At 41.9% G+C, this 17,640-nt stretch overlaps 1 protein-coding gene across 5 annotated transcripts in view; it reads left to right on the top strand.

Annotated features, from left to right (window-relative positions):
* The window catches only part of TJP2 (tight junction protein 2), a 160,132-nt gene extending 143,609 nt beyond the window's left edge, over positions 1-16,523 (top strand). For 3 of the 5 annotated variants that reach the window (XM_049895232.1, XM_049895230.1, XM_049895229.1), the window contains 10 exons: positions 164-351; positions 1,632-1,727; positions 2,398-2,477; positions 2,884-3,094; positions 6,952-7,052; positions 8,501-8,713; positions 9,911-10,021; positions 11,213-11,542; positions 12,957-13,042; positions 15,064-16,331. In XM_049895232.1, coding sequence (XP_049751189.1) covers positions 164-351; positions 1,632-1,727; positions 2,398-2,477; positions 2,884-3,094; positions 6,952-7,052; positions 8,501-8,713; positions 9,911-10,021; positions 11,213-11,542; positions 12,957-13,042; positions 15,064-15,229 — 1,582 coding nt within the window. In that variant the 3' untranslated portion in view covers positions 15,230-16,331. Of the gene's footprint in view, positions 1-163; positions 352-1,631; positions 1,728-2,397; positions 2,478-2,883; positions 3,095-6,951; positions 7,053-8,500; positions 8,714-9,910; positions 10,022-11,212; positions 11,543-12,956; positions 13,043-15,063 lie in introns of all 5 variants that reach the window. The other 2 variants (XM_049895231.1, XM_049895233.1) reach the window with 2 other exon arrangements.
* Positions 16,524-17,640: the final 1,117 nt, after the last annotated feature.

Here is a 17,640-nt window from a genome sequence, read left to right on the forward strand (position 1 = left end):
CTGGAAGTAAAGGCCACCATGTTTTCCACTGTATAAAACTTTCTCGAGTCAAATCTTCTCTCATGCAAGTTCATTACTAAAAATGATGGGATTTGGTTAATGGCAGGCTCATTGCCTCATTTTCTGGATCTAGAGATTTACTCCTCACGGTATCTTCTCTCAGAGCTGAACAGATGGCCAGCGTTCAGAATGCCCAGAGAGACAATGCTGGGGACAGGGCAGATTTCTGGAGAATGCGTGGTCAGCGGTCGGGAGTGAAGAAGAACCTGAGAAAGAGTCGGGAAGACCTCACAGCTGCTGTGTCAGTCAGCACCAAGTTCCCAGCTTACGAGAGGGTTTTGCTGCGAGAAGGTGAGCCATGTGGCACCAGGAGATAATCATTTCTGCCTTCTGAGCCTGTCTTCCTTTATTTTCAGGCTATTACTGTCCAATTCTAACTTACCTGTATCACCTAGGCCAATATCGGGTTATAGAGATAGAATCATATTCAAACAAGAAAAGAGACTTTGAAAAGAATGAGCTGTCAACACTCCTCAATGGAGACTTATTTCCACAACCTAAATTTTTTTTTTTTAATATTACCGTTCAGAAGTTTTTATACATTACCCATAGCAGAGTTTATCTTTAAAAATGGCCAGAGGAGTATTAATCAGAGGAGAGCTGGGCTGAATTGGGGGTGGGAGGACACAAAATTTCTTTAGTCGGGTATTTGAAAAGCCAATAAAAGGTTCCTCAATACGTTAAACATAGAATTACCGTTGTAGTTGTTAGTTGCCATCGAGTCAGTTCTGACTCACGACAACCCCATGTGTGTAGAACAGAACTGTTTCATAGGGTTTTCAAGGTTGTGATCTTCAGAAGCAGATCATCAAGCCTGTCTTCCGAGGTGCCTCTGGGTGGATTTGAACTACCAGCCTTTTGGTTAGTAGTCGAGCGCTTAACCATTTACACTACCCAGGGACTCCTTAGAATTACCGTGTGACCCAGCAGTTCCACTTCTGAGTATGTACCTAAAATAATTGAAAACAGGTGTTCAAACAAAAATTTGTACATGAAAATTTATAGCAGCACTGTGCACAGTAGCAAAAAAGCAGAAACAATGTAAACGTCCATCAACTGATGAATGGATAAACAACATGTAGAGCCATACAACAGAATATTATTCAGCTATAAAAAGAAATGAAGTACTGATGCGCACTATAACGTGGATGAACTTTGGAAACCTTATGCTAAGTGAAAGAAGCCAGGCACAGAAGACCACACATTGTATGATTGCATTTATATGGAGTATGCTGGGTGGTGGTGGTGGTGTGGTGATGCAGAATAGGTCAATCCAGAGAGATACAAAGTGAATTCCTTGTTGCCAGGCGTTGGGGGCGGTGGTGAGGAATGGGAAGTGACTGCTTAGTGGATATGGGGTTTCCTTTCGGGATGCCGAAGATGTCCTAGAACTAGACAGTGAGATGCTTGTACAACATGTGAATGTACTCAATGGCATTAACGGCAAACTTGATGGTATGTGTATTTCCCCACAATTAAAAAAACAAAAAATCCTGTAAAATGCTTTTGTCTTCTATCTTTACAGTTAGGCACATGTATGTGTTTTAATGGCATTTCTTGTCTCATTTCAGCTGGTTTCAAGAGACCTGTGGTCTTCTTTGGCCCCATAGCAGATATAGCAATGGAAAAGCTGGCAAATGAGTTACCTGACCTATTTCAGACTGCTAGTAAGTCTGTCACTGATTTTTTTTTTCCTCCTCAAATTTTTATTTTGAATAATGAACATTGACATACTCATCACCTGGTGTCACTGGTTGTTAACATTTTTCCACGTGTGGGTTCTCTGTCTATCTTTCTCTCAGCGGGCGCGCGCGCGCGCACACACACACACACACACACATTCTTTTAAAAATTTCTGCTGAACCATTTGACATCATGACACTTCACCCCTGAATCCTTGAGTCTGCATCTCCTCAGAGCAAGGACATTCTCCCACACAATCGTAATACTATTGTCACAACCAAGAAACTTAACATTGCTAGTGAATATTATTTAGCATACAGTTCATTTTTCCAGTTTTCTCAATTTCCCCAATTATGTCCTTCATAGCTTTTTTTTTTAGTTAGGGCAAAACTAAGGAGCATGCATTACGTTTGACTTCTGGGTCTTTCTAGTCCCCTACTTTCTTCTAAATTATTATGTAACGTTTGTATTTTGAGGAGTCCAGGCCAATTGTCTCATCAAAAAAAAAGAATGTTCCTTATTGAACTGGCTTAACTGTTTCCTTATGGGTAGAGTTAGGTTAAAAGGTTATCATGGGTCCTTCCCATTTGTTAGGGCATCTGGTCGTCACTAATTTTTAAGAGATTAATTAATTCCTTGTTTGTGCTTCTGCAGAAACGGAACCAAAAGACGCAGGATCCGAGAAATCCAGTGGGGTGGTGAGGTTAAATACTGTGAGGCAAATTATCGAACAGGTGAGAAAATTCATCTGAAAGCTGTATGTTGACCGAAGGAATTGGATCATGGTTTTCTGCAGGTCTTTTTTTTAAGACTAAAATCTGTGTTTTTAACAATTATGAAATGTTAATGATAAAAAAAATTAATGTAAATATGAGCTGTTTCACAGTGTGGAAACCAGTCACTACCCTGTGGCATTGACGTCTTGTTTTTTTTTTTTTTTTTTTAAGTGTTCTTAGCATTATTAATTGACTAATTTTATCAAAAGTTCTAGTGGATTGGTAATATTAAAGTGGGCGTTATGTGGAGGGAAATGGGTCTGCTCTTTAAGTTTACAAGTTTATCCAATGCAGCCTTTACTTATTTAAACAAACTCTTTGATTTCACGCAGCCACTGATGGCACTTTTCCCTGTTTGTGATAGGATAAGCACGCACTATTGGATGTGACCCCAAAAGCTGTCGACCTGTTAAATTATACCCAGTGGTTCCCGATTGTGATTTTTTTCAACCCAGACTCTAGACAGGGTGTCAAAACCATGAGGCAGAGGTTGAATCCATCATCCAACAAAAGTTCTCGAAAGTTGTACGATCAAGCCAACAAGCTTAAAAAAACTTGTGCGCATCTTTTTACAGGTAAGTGAAGTTATAGTTTCTTTGCCCAAAAGTGAGAAATAGAGGATTGAAGGATGGAAAAAATAAGGAAGTGATGAGAGTGGAGAATTTGAAATCATGCTCATGACTCCCGGAAAAGTAGTTCTCCAGTTTAGTAGCTTAAGTGATATATTAGATCTGTGGCATGTATATAGTTAAATTTGCAATGACATGCTATAATTGATCATTTTGCTGATATACTCAAATTTTTCACTGTGAGCACCACAAGGCTTGTGTGTGAGACTGCAAGCTGGTGACTGAGCCTGGCTCACGGCCCAGCACCCACATCTCGGTATAGGTTGGGTCATTGTTCTCTACTTACCATTAATGCATGTGGTAACTTGTGAAGTCGCAGGAACTTTGTTTCATTATTTGAAAAATGTCCCTATAATAGAGACTTGAACGCTGACTGGATATTGGATGGCATTAAGGTTTTATTATTCCTGCTTTTAGGTGTGATAATAATATCGTGGATATGTTAAAAAGAAAGAAAGAAAGAAAAAGAAGTCATTATCTTTTTAGGGATGCATACTTAAATATTTAAGGATAACCTAATATGATGTCTGGAATTTGCTTAAATAATTTGCATTGGGGCGTGGGTGAGAATAGATGAAACAAGATTGGCCAAGAGTTGATCATTGTTTAAGTTGGCTGATGTATATACATGGGAGTTCGTTAAACTGGTCTCTCTACCTTTTTGTTTTGCATGTTTAAAATTTTCCATAATAGGAAAGAATTTTTTAAGTCTCTGAAATGAAGACCCATTGCTACTGTTAGAAAGTACAACGGTCTAAGAATGTGACATATTTTAGTAACTGAGTATATGCACTTCCTATATAAATGACTAGTTCTGTGCGTATGGTATAATTAAGGGCTTAAAAGGGTTATGTAAATTTTGGGGTCATGCAATGCTTTGTTTTGTGGGAATGACGTGAGTACACCACATGGATATGATGTCCTCGGGATAATCATACCTCTTATTTGAGCATAGCAGTCATCATCAGCTGATGTCATTTTTATCTGTCACACTGGTGGCAGGGAGGTGAGTGCGTGTGTGTCAGCTTTAGGCTCTTGCTTTACTGTCACTGGCTTTTCTCATTAAATGAGAGAGATGCACTGTTTACCACTCTGGTGAAATGTATCAGGAAGATAATCCAAAACCCATTTCTGTCAAGACAATTCTGACTGATAGTGACCCTTTAGGAGAGAGGAGAACTGCCCCATAGAGTTTCCTAGGCTGTAATCTCTACAGAAGCAGACTGCCACATTTTTCTCCCATGGAGCAGTTGGTGGGTTCAGACTGGCAACCTTTCAGCTGACAGCTGAACACTTACCTACCGCACCACCAGGGCTCCTCAGCAGGGGCATAGTTTAACCAAATGCCGAGGAGACAGTGATCCATCGTAAACCGGGTTTCTGTGAATGCAGACACTTAGAGCTTGTGCTCTGGGTATATTCCTATATATCGTTCCTCTGTCATTTTTAGTTCCAGATAGTTGGAGCTCATATGTCTCCTCTGGGAAAACAGTTGTCTGGACCAATGCAATATCCCTTCATAGGCTTGGTTCATCAGTAGCAATAGTAATGATAGTAACAGCAGCACCTACCAACGATATAACCTTTTGTGTGTGCTGTCTTACCAGGCCATGAAAAAGGCCAGGGGACTTCCGCAAAGTCACACATGTAATGTATGGCTGACACCATGTAACGTGGTGTCTGTGACTGTGTGTCCAACACACACACATTATTCTGATGTCAGAAGGGCTCTCAATATCCTCTAGTGCAGTTCCTCTTTTTAACAGATAAGAAAGCTGAGACCCATGTGATTGTGAATGATGGTAGGCCTCCCCTCACAGTATCATAGTTGTGCACTTAGCTGCTCAGAAGAGGTCAAGTGAACTAGTATTCACTTCCTTGGGTTATGCCTTTATATGGGGCTTAGGAAATTAGCTGCTGTGAAGCTCTTATTTATTTATTTTTTCCTCATGTCCTTGACTCTTAATGTGAATTCAATAAGAGGTTTTATGATTTTTTTTTTCCATTTTATCAGAGGGCATGATCATATTTCCGCATCTCGTAAACGACCCTTTTAGCTTTAGGTTTTTAGCATGATGAATGCAGACTACTCACCTCAGACGGCTCCAACATAAAGCACCTTAATGTTGCATTTAGTGGGAATCACTCATCTTGTCCCTGGGGGTTTCCCTACCAACTGAAGGTGCGAACTCTTGTTTGTATCATTTAAATATGATGCTGTTGCATTTTACCCACGAACACGGTAATCTTTGCAAGGCACCCCATTAGGAGGGTACAAAAGTCCAAGGAATCAAGGTTACTTTTCCTTGGATTGTCAAATGTATCAGCTTGTTTTAATGCTATAAATAATTAATAACCAAGGAAATTGTAAGCTCATTCAGGATTTTCCAAGGCCAGTGTTGGAACTCTTTAAATGAAAGGTATGTCCATAGTGCCGTGCTCGCTAATGAAAGGCAGACAGTGTGGTATTAAAGAAAAAAATCCTAGTTTACTTGCAGCCTGATATTTTTAGGCCCAGTTTAATTATTCCTTTTCCGGGACCAGTTTGCCTATCTTATTTATCCTCGTTAGGCCCATACATACATACCATTGAAGAACAATTGCATAGATTGTACTTGTTGGTATTTTATATCTGTGCTCTAAATCTGTGCTTTTAGTTGGGCAGTGTGATATGGTGGCTAAGTCTGTAGGCTCTGAGGTCCAGCTCCTGAGTTTGCATCCAGGCCCCTTCACTTGTTTGGTGTGAAACCTTGGGCTAGTTTTGCTTCTCTGTGCCTCGGTTTCTCATCTGTAAAATGGGCATGATAGCAATACCTACCTTGCAAGGTTCATATAAGCATGAAATGAGCTAAGTCTATGTAAGGTGCTTAGAAAAGTGCCTAGTCAATCCATAGGAAATGCTATTATACAAGGTAAGTTTTGTTCTTAATAGGAAATGTATATTCCTTAAATACACACCAGTTTAGGTTTGGTTTGCCAACGTAGTAATCTACTAACAATTACTAAGGGTTAATCCGTCTGCGTATTATAACATGTTCAAGCCTATGAAAAGGATGATATACATTGTTCACTTTACTATTTTGTTGGAGAGGTCAGCAGTATATTACTGTATATATTTTTTCTTTATGATATACAGGTCTTATGTAATGATTATTAAAATACAGAACACTTGGCATTTGTTCGAGGTGTGTTATCTGGTGATATGCTCCCGAAGACACAATCTTTAAAAATAATTTTTTAAAGGTAGCTTTTCTAAAAAAATAGACATTCTGAAAACAAATTAACTAAACTGTAGCTTTATAATATCAGTCTGTAATGTAAACTCCAGGGGAGCCCTGGAGTCACAGTGGTTAAAGCTCTCATCTGCTAACCGAAAGGTGGGTAGTTGGAACCCACTGGCTGCTCTGCGGGAGAAGACATGGCAGGCAGTCTGCTGCTGTAAACATTACAGCCTTGGAAACCTTACGGCCAGTTCTACTCCATCCTATAGGGTCGCTATGAGTCAAACAAAATCAACTCCACAGCACACAAGGACAACAAGAGTGTAAACTCCAACAGCTAAGTGGTTAATAGCTTTAATTATGTTCAACTATAGGGTTGCTAGGAGTTGGAATCAACCTGGCGATGGTGGGTTTGGTTTTTTGGTAATAGGATATATTATTCAGATACGTGCAGACTTTTTCTTGCACGTGCCAAAGCTTTAATTGAAGTATGACAGAAACGAGCATACATTCTGTCAAGTAGCATTCTTAGTAGACAATGCTTTGGAAATGAATGCACACCTTTTGTTTCCTTTTCTGTAGCTACAATCAACCTAAATTCGGCCAATGATAGCTGGTTTGGCAGCTTGAAGGACACAATCCAGCATCAGCAAGGAGAAGCAGTTTGGGTCTCTGAAGGAAAGGTATGTGGCTTAGATAACTCTGCTCTGAGGTGAGAGTTTGTACTCTGAATCTTTTCTAAAGAGGGTTGTGAATGTAGTAAAACCATGCCCGTTTGAAGTGATTTCAACATATGTGCTCATCAAGTTTGACATTTTATAAAGTCTTTGAAAAAATAGTCAAAAGTTAAGGGACTTAAAAAAAAAAAACAGTAGAATGTGATATATGAAACCCTACATTCACTTCCCTTCTACTTTTAACGTAGTAACTACTGTTGTGTCCCAGTTACACTAATCAGAGCTTACAAGGTCTCATGCCGAGCTCCACAGCTTGCCAAGGACATGGAAAACTTAGAGAAGAGAGGAGAGATGAGGTTGAGGAGCATGGAGAACATGGCTGAAAATTAAGAGAAAGCCGAAAAGCAAATGGAATTACTGGCCTAGAAGAAGGGTGGCAGAGAATGTATAGTAGTCCTAGGGTTTGAATAGGTGATAAGAGGGTGTTAGGAAACTTGTCTAGGCTTCTAGAACTGACATAGTTTCTCTTCTGTGGGAATAGCTTACACATGGCTGTTCAGCAGGCAGGAGGGAGAGAGTTAAATAGCCTCCTGTGGTCCCTTTTAATTCTAGCAGTCTTTGGTGCTAGTACCTGTGCTCCAGCTGAATTGTAGCAGCTCTTGGGACTTCACAGCTACTGTTCTTTTGGCTCAATTGGCTTAATGAGATTGTTGAGTTATATAGTCTTGCTCTTTCGCATTAGGCCCTTGAGTCAGTGTTTCTAGCATTTACAACTGCTTACAATCTGCTGGGCTTCATGCTAGCCTCCATGGTGAGGACAAGTTGAACAGGACAGAGTTTCTGCCCTCAAGGATTTGAGAACCTTGTAGCTGAATGGAAATGTGTGCACTACAAGGCAGTGTGCATTTATTACTAGGAGACAAGTACCAAGAGAAAGGAGCCGTATTGCGGAAGAAAAACACAACAGTCTGAGGAAGTTTGACTCAGTAGCAGTATATAGGATGGATGGTAGCAGGGGCAGGGTGGAGAGTTCTTAATTTGAGTCCCTGCACAAAGGTTAAGATTCCCTGGGTGGTGTAAATGGTTAAGCGCTTGATTATTAACCGAAAGATTGATGGTTCGAACCCACCCAGAGTCGCATCAGAAAAAAGACCTGGTGATCTGCTTCTGAAAGGTCACAGCCCTGAAAACCCTATGGAGCAGTTCTACTCTGCACGCATGGAAGTTGCCAGGAGTTGGAATCCACTCGATGGCAGCCGGTTTGATTTTTAGCTTTAGCACAAAGGTTAGCATATTAATTTAAAGCCGAGTGATTGCAGCTCAGTCAAGGTGCACCCCCTTCCTAGCACACGCTGGGTTTCAGTCACTTGGCTGTGCCCTTGGGAATTTTCTTGAGTCCCCACTCCCAGGAGCCATGTCAGACCCCACTGACCCTGCGAAACAAATTCCTCTAGATGGAAGGGATGGATGATGACCCCGAAGACCGCATGTCCTACTTAACCGCCATGGGTGCGGACTATCTGAGTTGCGACAGCCGTCTCATCAGTGACTTTGAAGACACCGATGGCGAAGGAGGCGCCTACACTGACAATGAGCTGGACGAGCCAGCTGAGGAGCCGCTGGGGTCGTCCATCAGCCGCTCCTCGGAGCCGGTGCAGCATGAGGAGGTGAGGCGAGGCAGGACGCAGGCTCGAGGCCCAGTTGGCAGGAACAGGAGGCTCTGGCGTTTCCTTTCATTCTTCCGGACAACCGTTCATTCAGGGTGTTGTGGAAGGGATTCCTGAGGGCTGGAGCAATGACTCCCAGGGCGTCTCTCACTCTGAGCCGACGCCTGTGTGGTTGTGGTTGTGGTTGTGGTCCGCGGGCAGGTGGGACAGGAACATGGCACTGGAGCAAGCAGAGTGATAGACAGTCCTCACACACACGCCCTCAGGCATGAGGGAGAAACCAAATTGCTTCACATGCCAGCTGCCTAAATTACAAGTGGAATGTTCCTATTTAAATTAAATGCAATATTGTTGTATTTACTTGTAACCTTTGATTAGGTTGGTCTCTCTCTCTCTCTGTACTATTCAGTGTCCTTGCTTTTTTCTCTACCCTACCTTTAACCTCTCTAATCTTGCTGAAACTCCTGAGTGTTTCCCCATCAGTTTCCTTCTCTTTATTTTTCTGATTTTTTAATTGAGTTTATGATCAAATACACATTCAATCATGTGTACCGCGCATCCGCTGCGCTTGACTAGATGGCCTACGTGGTCCTCAGAAATCACGTCACCAGACACGGTAATTTCAGGCCAGAGCAATTATTAGCTGAACTTCAGAGAACATGAAGTAACAACCTTTGTAAACGAGGCTATCACCTATTTGGATAGTTAATACTGTGGACTTCCCTTCAGCAGTTTAGTTCATTTTAGTGAAAGATTTTGTTCTTTATAAAATAAAAGTACCCCAAAAAAATCACTTAAGGGGAGGGGAAACCTTTACCTAGCCGCCCCCACCCAAAAAACCCAGTAGTATATACTGCTGAACACGTTGGAAAAATAAATGATCTCCTCTGTCTGCAGCTATAGATGAGCTAGTGCTCAGAAATGTTAACAGTTGTTTGTGACAAAGACTATACGAGGACATTTTTTTTTAAATGTGCTTAAAAGGAAGAGACTGTTGCATCGGATGCAGCTGCAGCCAGTGTTAAAAATGTGTTTGAAGCTCTTGCTAATGGGAATCTGCCTGGTGTCCGTCTTTCGGTAAAGAAACGCGGGGTCAATACCTCAACTTTTGAACCTAAGCCAAGGTGGCAGAATTCCAGCAAAGCAGATGAACCTGCATGGATGCTCTTGTCGTAAATGAATCTTTATGTCTTGTAGAGCATAAGGAAGCCCAGCCCAGAGCCACGAGCTCAGATGCGGAGGGCTGCTAGCAGAGATCAACTTAGGGACAATAGCCCACCCCCGACATTCAAGCCAGAGCCGCCCAAGGTACGTGGCTGGAAAGCCCAGGATGGGAAGAAAAAGGAGGCAGGTACCAGGGAGGAGCATGCGAGATGAGGTGGTGTTGATTCTGCTCGTTTGACTCACCGTGTTCTCAAGGAGAGCCTGTCTTTGGCCTGTTGGGTGAACACAAGCATTAGAGAAGGGAGAAAAGATTTGGAGTAAAAGGCATTTTTAAGCGCATGTACAAATGACTCTATTAGTCTTTATGTTATTTTATTTATTTTTTGTATAAAGAATAAAAGTTGGACATATAACGCATACCCAGGATCACCAGTCTCAGAATCCATTTTTCTTTCTGTTTCCAGTTAATGTTTGCTCCCCAAAATCTGATTTAGGTGCACCAGGAGGTCCTTACTGGTGATTGGCTGCAGAAAACAGCTGTCACCATTGTTGACAAGGCCTCTCATTATGACAGCAGCTTAGGTTTTTTCTGTTTTAATTTTGTGGTAAAAATATATCACAAGATATTTGTCACGTTAACCATTTTCAAGTGCACAATTTGGTGACATTAATTGCATCATCCACTGTGCTGTGGCGATGGTCTGTGTCATATGACACTTTTCCCCTCTCTACATGAAAGCTGTGTCTTTGAATTTCTCTTATATTCCAATACAGTTTCCGTCTTTAACTTAATAATTTGGATGAGAAGAAAGTAGTAATTAGTTGTGTGAGATATCAGAAGTAATTAGAAGTATATCTGCTGTGAAAATTTACAAGTAGGCTTAGGATCAGAAAAAGCAAGAAAGAAGGGGCCATTAGCGTGGTGCACTGGCCTCCCCCAGAGACTCCCTCCCCCCTGAGCCAACTCAGGACCCCAGTCTTCTGATTCTTGAGACCTAACTTGTTCTGAGGTGGCCTCCAAGATTCCAATTCCCTCTAGTACAAGATCATTCAAGGTCTGATTGACCTGCAGCCATTGCAGTCCCTCCAGCGTTTTCCCAGCACCCTCTTGTTTTCTTAGCACTCTTCATATGCTTCCTTGGGAAAGGAGGGAGGACTCAGGATACCCAGCCAGTGGCTGAATGCTCTGCCATATTTGATTCCTTGTTGGAATGATATTACAATTTGTTGACCACCTTTGGAAACTGATCAGGAAATGGAGTGTATTAAATCACTAATACAGACTTGAAAATCAACTGAAAGCCCGAGGTAAAAGTATGTCATTGCTCTCTGCAGGCCAGAACCCAAAACAGAGAAGAATTCCATGACTTCTCCAAATCCTACGAATACAAGCCAAATCCCTCCACCGTGGCCACTAACGAAATTCCTGTGGCATCTACCAGAGGTTACCCTCCTCCTGTGGCAGTGAAACCTGCCTTTGGACGGCCTATACTGAAGCCCTCCACTCCCAGCCCAGCTCTGGAGAGTGAGGAGACGGGAGAGGGCAGTGAGGAGCAAGAAACCACTCCCAGGTCTGTCCTGGGCAAAGTCAAAATATTTGAGAAGATGGATCACAAGGCAAAGTTACAGAGAATGCAAGAGCTCCAAGAAGCCCAGAATGCAAGGGTAATTTTTTTTTTAATTAATTTTTAAAAATTTTATTGTGATGGAATATATATAATAAAAATTTGCCATCGGAACCATTTTTAAGGGTACAATCCAGTGACACTAATTATATTCACCGTGTTTTGCAACCGTTGCTATTATCTATTTGTAAAAGATTTTCATCATCCCAGACAGTACTGCTTAAACAATCATTTCCCATTCCTCCTTTCCCCAGAAGGGTAATTGTTTTTGAACCATTAGATTAATATGGTGTGCAGACCGTAAGAGGCTTAAATGTATTTGATTTCAGTATAATAATTCACAGTCTCTGGATGGCAAAAATGGTTAAGCAATTGACTGGTAATTGAAAAGTTGGCAGTTCAAACACACCCAGAGGCACCTTTGGAAGAAAGGCCTGGTGATCCATTTCCGAAAGGTCACAGCCTTGAAAACCCTATGGAGTAGTTCTAGTCTAGGCACATGAGGTCACCATGAGTCGGCATCGCCTCAGCAGCAACTGGTTTGGCCTTTTTGGTTATAATAGTTCACAAGTGTTTTTTCCACTGCTGAACACCAAAGGGATGATCACACAGACGGTATCAAAGGTATGTCCTGTGTTGGGGTCATTTCCAGATTGCCAGCTATCAGTGCCTCCCTTTGTCTTCTAATCAAGAAAGCCCACCCGTATAGGTGAATAAGCTGCTTTTCTTCATACTTAAGAACTTTATATCGAGTTCTGGAATGGGGAAGCGTAATAAGAGAATCCCGGAAGTTAATTTTCCTTAAAACATTTGTAATGTCCATGAATGGTGCAGTTAAGTGCTCGACTACTGACTGGAAGGTTGGAGGTTCGAGTCCACCTATGGAAGCCTCCAAAGAAAGCTTCTGGTGATCTACTTCCAAAATCTCAGCCATTGAAAACCCTGTGTTGTGCAGTTCTACTCTGACACACGGGGTCGCCATGAGTCAGAATCGACTTAATGGCACCTGATTGGTGATGTTTGTTTGGTGACTGAATTTTAATTTGCTGCTGGATTTGCCATAGAAAACAATCAAATCTTGGGGGCTAAAATTAAACGGTCCATAAGTTATGTTTTTTACATACTGTTGGAAATTTTTTACCATGTCCACATATAACCTTTCCAAAAAGTAAAGAAAAACAAGGAAAAGCTCAAGAAGCATATTCTGCCCAGGAGCTGTGGGCATTTTCTTTGTTCAAGTCTACCACAGCGGCGGTATTCTGAGCATTTCCTATTTCACTCATGCCAGCAGGTGCCACACAACCGTGGAAGCTAGAGATTTGCTTCCATTTTCCTCACAATGGCATTGGAAAAGAAGTAGAATATGAGCAAGGGGTGGGACCAGCAGGGAACCAGCCACCAAACTCTCCAGTGGTTCATTCTTTCCTTTTGTTCTTTTTCCCTAATTGCCACAGATTGAAATTGCACAGAAGCACCCTGATATCTATGCAGTCCCAATCAAAACACAAAAGCCAGATCCTGGCCTGCCCCAGCACACAAGGTAAGGGGCGCCTGAGGATGTAGGTCTAAAGCTTCCGATAGACAGAGGAGGCTTCTCTGCGACTTGGGCTCTATTTGTTTCTTTTATTGTAGTAAATATATATATAATGAAACATGTGCCAATTCGCCATTTTTTGCATGTACAATGCAGTGGCGTTGGTTACGTTCATCACGTTGGGCAACCATCATCACTGTCCATTTCCAAATAATTCCACTCCCATGAACAGAAACTCTGTGTTTCCTAAACAAAGACTCCCCCACCCAACCACTAATCTCCATACATTTGCCTGTTTCATTTCAGTGGGACCTTACGGTATTTGTCCTTTTGTGTCTGAGTTATTTCACTCAGTGTGATGTTTTCAGGACTCCTCTATGTAGTAGCATGTATCAGAGCTTCATTTCTCTTTATCGCTGTGTCGTATTCCATGGTGTGTATCTACCACATTTTGTTTATCTACGCATCTTTTGGTGGACATTTAGATTGTTTCCACCTTTTGGCTCTTGCAGATAGTGCTGCAATGAACACTGGTGTACGAGGGGACTTGGACTCTTTAAGAAGGAGCTTTCTTCGCCCAGATTTCAGGGTGTCTTAGTCATCTAGTGCTGCCATTACGAAAATACCACAACTGGATGGCTTTAACAAAGAGAAATTTATTTTCTCACAGTCTAGGAGGTTACAAGTCCAAATTCAGGACGTTGGCTCCAGGGGAAGGCTTTGTCTGTGGGCTCTGGAGGAAGGCTTCCCCTGGTCGAGGAGCTTCTCAGGCACAGGGACCCCGTGTCCAAAGGACGTGCTCTGCTCCTGGTGCTGCTTTCTTGGTGGCATGAGGTCCCCAACTCTCTGCTTGCTTCCCTTTCATCTTTTGAGAGATAAAAGGTGATGCAGGCCACGCCTTAGGGAAACTTTCTTTACCTTGGATCAGGGAGGTGACCTGAGTAAGGGTGGTGTTACAATCCCACCCTAACCCTCTCAACATAAAATTACAATCACAAAATGGAGGAAAAGCTCACAATACTGGGAATCATTGCCTACCTAAGTTGATACACACATTTTTGGGGTACACAATTCAATCTATGACACAGGGCAAGAGAATTTCCTCCCCATCATCTGTTCCCTTACTCATTTAGTCAAATTTAGTTGTAAACATTACCAAGAGACAAACATTCGTAGACATTTTGCTTTGTGTGCTGAGGTTCTCTGACGGAATATAATCACTGCCATTTCAGGTCCATAGTACTCTTTGACCTATTGGAGCCCAGTTATGTTAAACTGTGTTAGAATAGTACGTGAGCAGAATTCCTGGGCTTAGACCTGCATTGTCACTAATGTGTTCTGGCTCTTAGCCAAGCTCCTTAATTGCTTTGCATCACCTAGCGATGTCAGGGTGCTTGTGCCAGATCGTGTTGTGAAGAGAATTGTGACAATCAGTTGTCCAGTATTGGTGAAATGCTTTATATTTAAGATGCTGTCTAAGCTGGAAGTGATGACAATGTCTTCTGGTGGAGGTTTTACACTGGCTTGTTTCCTGCTTCTGAGAGGAGAAAAAAATAAATCACATTCTCTTGTTGCCATCCTGACTGGAAGCAATGGAAACCTAAAGGCAAATTTCTTCTTTGCCAGTTGAAAGGTAGCACAGGCAACCAGGTTGCCCCTGGCAACTAAAGGGCGGCACGGTATATAGTTGATGGAACTGGCGGAGAACTCGTTCTGCTGGGTGAGGCTATAGCCTGGGAACTTAGGGGTGGGAAGGCAACCCCCATCTCCTGTCCAGCTGGGGCAAAGAGAATTCTTAGGTCAAGGAGCATCTGGTCAGCTTCCTTAGTCAGTGCCCAGGTGGGCGTTGGCCTTGGCCCTGTTACTCCCATTCCCCACGCCCATAGCTATGTGAACCTGGAATGGTTTATCAGCAAAGAGTGTGGCTCAGAGGTAAGTGATCTGCTTTGGGTGGTTGGCCATACCCCCATGGCATTCTGAGGGCAGGGACATGCTCTGTAATGCATTTAACACTCTGGCTTTGCTAGTTCCAGGCCCCCTGAGCCGCAGAAAGGTCCTTCCAGACTTTATCAGGATACCAGAGGAAGTTACAGCAGTGACGCCGAGGAGGAGGAATATCGACAACAGCTGTCGGAGCATTCAAAGCGCGGCTACTATGGCCAGGCTGCCCAGTACCGGGACACGGAATTGTAGATGTCTGGGAATTGACTCTCTGTGCCCACTGGCCACCACATCAGGGTAGCACTCACTCCTGCTAAGTCACGGGGATGGTTCTTTTACAGTTAAAATGCACTGTGGAGACGTGGTGGGACCTGAGGTCATGCCCTGTCACGGGGAACCCGGGGCACAGCCAGTGCAAATTAAGAACCAAGGCTCTATTTGTGGGACTGGGTTGGGAGAGTTTGTCTTTGCTCAGAGTATAGAACACTACAGTCTGATGCTGTTAGCTGCTTCAGCGAACCAAAATCTGTATTAATTCTGTTTTCGTATTTTTAACATGTATATTCAGGAATAACTATTTTTTATCATTAATCGCTGCCTACCAGGACTGTCTCAGTGTGAGGCAGAAGGTGAAAAAAGGAATAAATACTGTTGGACGCAAACTAAATTCCAAGAAATATTTTATTACAACAGATGTGCCTTTGATGAGAAGTGTCTTAAATTTTCTTCCTCTGCAGCTTTATGCAAAGCCATAATGGACTAAAACATTATTTTGACTAAATTTTTATATCAGCTTAATAGCTATGGTTTTCCCTGCACTGTACCATCTTTTCAAGGGCTTCGTCTTTATAATATTTTCCATAAATTCTGACTGTATATATAATAGCTATCTTTGGTAGTTTGGTTATAAATGCTACATAGGTTAAAGACCAAGAAGTTGGTATAGATATTATTTGTTTAAAACCATGTGCTCCACAAAAGCAAATACTCATGAAAAACATGTTTTATTTCCAAAAGTGTGTGTATTGACAAAAGTTAGTTTTGTAATTTAATAAAAAGGATTATATTGCAATCAGTAACTTGCTGTGTGGTGGGCTTCTACACTTCATATTTCTAAGTGCAATTTTTATTTCTGTTACTAATCATAAAAGTGAGACATGCGCATTGTTGAATATTGGAAAATGCAGACACGTATAAAGAAGAAAATAAAAAGTACTCATAGTCTTCATTGCTCAAATAATTTTGGTACATTTCTCCCCGATATGTATATGTGTGTGTCTGTGTGTGTTAGGAAGTCCCCTGGGTGGCGTAAATGGTTAAGTGCTTGGCTGCTAACTGAAAGGTTGGCTGTTTGGTCCACCCCGAGGTACCTCAGGTAAAAGACGTGGCAGTCTAAGAAAAACCAGTCATTGAAAACCCTATCAAAAATTCTACTCTGACACACATGGGGTCACCATGAGTTGGAGCATACACAGTGTAGTCTTATACTTGAGGCTATACTGTGTATATAATTCTGTGTACTACTTTTTCTTTTTGGCCTATTTAACATTCTGTCATGGACATTTCTCTCATGTAGTTAAAACTCCATGCCCACATCATTACTGATAAGTGTAAAATAATATGTGACTGCCTCATAGGTGAACAATTCCCCTGTTGTTGACTGTGTGGATTATTTCCAGGTTTTTTGCCTCTTTTCCATGGAATGAACCTTTTTATATATAATCCATTTTTGTATACCATTGGTCAGCATTTTTAATCTTTTTCTGCAGGTAAATTCTCAGAAGTAGAATGACTAAGTAAAAGCATAGGAACATTTTTAAGGCTCTTGATGTTTATTGGCAGATTGCTTTCTAGAAAGGTTGCATCGATTTACACTCCCACATTTTCCTCCTGAAAGGCTAAAATTATGTTTAGAATTTAAACAAGACAGCCTAGGAATTTAGACCAAATCATAAGTAGGCTGAATTTGGGAAAGGAGAAAAGGTCTTGAATTCCAGTAAAAGCCTGTCTCAGGTATCTGTTGTTAGGTGCCGTCCAGTCAGTTCTGACTCATAGCGACTCTGTGTACAACAGAACGAAACACTGCCCGGTCCCACATGGTCATCACAATTGTTATTATGCTTGAGCTGATTGTTGCAGCCACTGTGTCAGTCCTTCTCTTTGAGGGTCTTTCTTTTTTTTGCTGAGCTCTACTTTACCAAGTGTGATGTCCTTATCCAGGGACTGATCCCCCCGATAACATGTCCAAAGTATGCGAGATGTTATCTAGTGCTGTTATAATTGAAATACCACGAGTGGATGGCTTTAACAGACAAATTTATTTTCTCACAGCTCAGGAGGCTAGACATCATCCGAATTTGGGGTGCCAGCTCTAGGGGAAGGCTTTTTCTCTCTGTCGTCTTTGGAGGAAGGTGCTTGTCTCTTCTGAGCTTCTGCTGCTCGGCAGTCTCCACGTGGCTTGGCATCTCTCTTCCCCCATCTCTTTGCTTGTTTATCCCAATCTCTTTTTTTATGTATATATATATTTTTTTTTTAGATGACGCTTTACAGAGCAAATTAGTTTCTCATTCAACAATTTTTACACCAATTGTTTTGTGACATTGGTTGCAGTCCCTTCGATGTGTCAGCACTTCCCTTCCACACCCCAATTTCCTGTTTCCATC

This window comes from Elephas maximus, chromosome 9 (assembly GCF_024166365.1).
Source record: "Elephas maximus indicus isolate mEleMax1 chromosome 9, mEleMax1 primary haplotype, whole genome shotgun sequence".
NCBI classification, from domain to species: domain Eukaryota; kingdom Metazoa; phylum Chordata; class Mammalia; order Proboscidea; family Elephantidae; genus Elephas; species Elephas maximus.